Raw genomic sequence first — 3,999 nt, 5'->3', positions numbered from 1 at the left:
GCAGGGATTAGAGATAGAGAACAGGGATCAGGGAAACTAGACTTTGTTGATTATTGCTTGCCTCTAAGAGCATATCCAATTGAAGATGTAGATGCAAAAATAACTAACTTTTGCATCTCCGAGGTCTAAAAACCCTTCTCCAACAGATGATGTAGATGCAAAAAAATACATCTTCGCCTTCCGGAGATGTAAATTACAACAACTCGCGGTGCAAATTTGCATCTCCGCCATATGGAGAGGTAAAAACGTAACCGCCCGCCAACTGCCCAACTGTCATTCATTTCACTTCCGCGCGAACAGCCGCCGCCCGCCCAACTCCGCTGCCGGCCGAATTCGTCCAAATTCGCTGCCGTTGCCGCCCGCCCGACCCTTCCGGCACCCCGCCGCTGGTTTCGACCGCCGGCCGTCGCCGCACGCCGCGGATCGGGTGTTTTTCCGCAGCCGCTCAATTCCACTGCCACCACTCGATTCCATCGTTGCTGCCGCCCCGGCCGCATCACTGCACCGCCGCCGCCCTGCCCGCATCACCGGCGGCATCCCCGCCCCGCCCGCATCACCGGCCGCATTCCCGCACCGTCGCAGTGCCCGCATTACCAGCCGCATCCCCGCACCGCCGCCGCTCGATTCCACCACCGCCGCCGCCCCGCACTCCCGTCGCCGCTCGATCCGGCCGCAGCCCCGCACCGCCGCCCCGCTCGCAGCCTCGCCCCGCCATCCGCAGCCCCGCACCGCCGCCTCGCCCACCGCTGCCGCCTGAGTACTAGTTAAAATACAATTTTACATCTCCATTTGCATCTTTTATTGGAGTTGCTCTTTTACATCTCCGTTTTGCATCATCTATTGCAGTTGGCCCTTTTGTGGAGATGCAAAAAGCACTTTTTGGAGATGTAAATTTTTACATCTTCAAATTTGCATCTTCTATTGGAGATGCTCTAAGCTTACACTGGTAGGTCCTTTATATAGGACATGGACTAGTACTACTTTGACATACTTCGGACTCTAATAGGAATCTGACTCAAATACTACCTTACTAGAATCTGGAGACTACCAAAACAGATGCATCCTTCTACGACATCGAACTGCCCTTGTCTAGCCACAGCCTAACCTGCCCCTGCTGCCTTGCGCCTTCCATAATGAATTCGTCACGTAATAGAAACTACTTCCTGCTCTAGCATGTTTTGACTTTTTTTTTCAACATATGATTTTCGTCTTTTTAAAACAGGCATTACCTGGTAATTACATCTCGGCTACTCTAATGGTGGCCTTCATAGTAAATATACAGATCAATACTCCTCGGAAGTACTTCATAGTATATGTTCAAAATCTTGCAGATGATGACTTCTTGGAAACGAAACAGGTTGCAAGTTCATCTGTATCACCCAAATCAAGAGAGGCAAGTAATGTTTGCAAGAAAAAGAAAAGGTACCGCACCTCCAAATGTTCAAGACTCTCTTTCCTCCCTTAGCATGTTTTTGCCTTTTGGATTAATATATTGTAGGTTATTTTTGAATAGTATCTAGAGAAATTATGTGATGGTGTATTGACTGTATTCCCCTTCTCGTGCTATTGTGTTTTTTTATGTAACATCTTATCTTAAAAAAATCTGATATTTAAGTTTGCAAGGAAAGAGAAGACAATGGAACATCAGGCCATTTCTGTGAAAGATTGCAAGTTTAAAGAGATTAATGAACTGAAAGCCCAAACGAACCAAGGGTACTAAAATATGGCTCGAAGGCTGAAACCAGTGAAACAGAGCCATGGCTCGGGGTGTCAATGTCCATGCCGGTCCGTGGATCGGGAAACTTGCTTTCCGTGAATTGCGACAGCAACCGAGTTAATGCATGGATGGGGTGCAGGATACAATTATCTCCTACCTCATGCACGTGGATCCTTCCAGGGAGAGCGGTGGCCTCGGCGGACAAACTTCTGTACGAAACAAGAAGGTAGGTGCTGAAGATGGAGTTTTTGATGCAGCCAATTAGATTGCTCGAATATGACCAATTTCTATGTGTTCTGAGTGAATTTTTTTTGCGGGTGACCAATTTCTATGTGTTCCGAGTGATTTCGATAGTGTACCCTGATATGGATCTTACATTTTGCCGATTTTGTTACGCAGTACATGCTGAAAGAGGTGACTGACAGCTCCGATGGAGCCTCTGCACTACCCAGTCGTTGCACTGGTTATGGAACAGCTGGTGCCCATGAGGAAAGTGAGTGCGGACGGGGAGATCTGTGTGGCGGAGGCGGCGACGAATGCATTCGCTGCAAGGATCTGAGCAGCCGATTAAGCAGGACGACCCGAAAGCTCCTGGGGTGGACGAGAAGGTATGGCATTATGCAGATGTGCAATTTGTAGGGACACATTGGGCTATTCATATGTAAAAGCGAGACAGTATATGAGTGGTGATTTTTTTGAATGATTTCATATGTAAGTGGAAAATTGTAGCAACCAGGAACGTGCTGTGTTTGACCCACCAAAATTGGAGGAATCAGTCTTGTTTGCTGTGAACTATGGACATAGTCTACCCCTGAGTAAAGAAAGTGTCAGATTTAGTATAACAGTTTTGTGCTCTTGTTGATCCTGATTGTTGTCTGGTGTTTGATTCTAAGCCTTAAGTATGAAAAGAATGGACAAATTAATAAGTTAGCTCGTACATTTGTTAAAATCTGTTGCGTGATCTGAACTGCATGGCTGTAGCAATGCATCCTGAGTAAACTGTTGTGCGGCGCACCAGAGTGTTCAATTTTTTTGTTCTAAAATGACTTGTGGTGTTTATGTGATATATTACACCTGACACTCGTTGTTTACATGGATTATTTTGCAGAGTGGGGATTGGTGCTGCCGCATCAGGCAGGATGTTGTGTCCTAATCGAGCTAATGCACTCGAGAAGGCGATTTGCGGTTTTGCCAAAAATCCTGGAGACAATTTGATAGTTTCAAAATTGGGTACAAGCTTTGATCTGCGCTGCAATCTTGGCAGGGAATCACCGGCAACGGCAGATGAGGAAGAGGTAGACATCGGGTAGTGGAAGAGCACCGTCGATCTGGTTTCTCTTAATGGACTGCAGATGAGTGACCGATCTGGCCGGAGTTGGATTTAGCCGGAAGGCGAGGGAAAAGTATATGGTGCACCGCTGCTTGTGGTGCTGCCGGTGCACCGGACGTCGTAGCGTATTAAACAATGTTTCAAAAAATCTGGAAAAAAATGAAGCACATTGACACAACATTGGTCTATGTTGTCGCAAAATTTCAAATCAAAATTCAAAATACTTGACAAGATACAAAATGACAATTTTAGCCAAAAATCCAAATTGGTGTCCAGGCTCATCTGCTCCCGGTCAGAAAAAAATTTGAAACAAATACTACGAAAATTCAAAAAAATCTAATTTTTTTGTGTGGTAGATAATTTGATGCGCAACTCATTTGAATATCTGAGCAGCTCTCGGCAAAAAAGACAAACCGGGTCAAAACAGTGTGTTAACAGTAAACTTTTTTGTATTTTTTGCAGAGAGCTACTCAATTGTCCAAATGAGTTGAAATTTGTAGCGAACCTCACGCATCAAATTATCTATCACCCAAAAAATTTGGAATTTTTTGAATTTTTTAGTATTTGTTTTGATTTTTTTTTGTCAGCGCGGGTGCAGCTGAGTCCGGGAGCAAAAAACGCCGCACTCAATTTTAGCATCAATCTGATAATGGGCCAAATTTAAAGCCCAACTTCTGTTGTATACTATTCAATGTAGATTTTGTGATTTTTGTACCTTGAGAAATATTTTCAATTTTGAGTTGAATTTTTGCGACGACATAGACGGATGTTGTGTGAATGTGCTATATTTTCTTCCAATTTTTTTTGAACATTTGTGAACAAGCTACGGGCATCCGGTGCACCGGTAGCACCACAAGCACCGGTGCACCAGATACTTTCCCAAGAGGTGAGGCATGCACTAGAAGATAGTAACTGCAACAATGACAATAAATAATCTTTTTTTGAGAGAGGT

General features: G+C 44.9%; 1 protein-coding gene across 1 annotated transcript; it reads left to right on the top strand.

Moving 5' to 3' along the window:
• The first annotated feature begins 1,429 nt into the window (after nt 1-1,429).
• On the top strand, nt 1,430-3,632 carry LOC125545777. The gene is made up of 3 exons (XM_048709808.1): nt 1,430-1,943; nt 2,143-2,325; nt 2,826-3,632. The coding sequence occupies exons 1-3, from the start codon at nt 1,774-1,776 to the stop codon at nt 3,025-3,027; spliced, it is 555 nt and encodes a 184-aa protein (XP_048565765.1). The 5' UTR covers nt 1,430-1,773; the 3' UTR covers nt 3,028-3,632.
• Nucleotides 3,633-3,999: the final 367 nt, after the last annotated feature.

Source organism: Triticum urartu, chromosome 3, assembly GCF_003073215.2.
Source record: "Triticum urartu cultivar G1812 chromosome 3, Tu2.1, whole genome shotgun sequence".
Taxonomy (NCBI): Eukaryota; Viridiplantae; Streptophyta; class Magnoliopsida; order Poales; family Poaceae; genus Triticum; species Triticum urartu.
The sequence above is the reverse complement of the archived record's forward strand: the minus strand, read 5'-3'. Positions and strand labels throughout refer to the sequence as shown.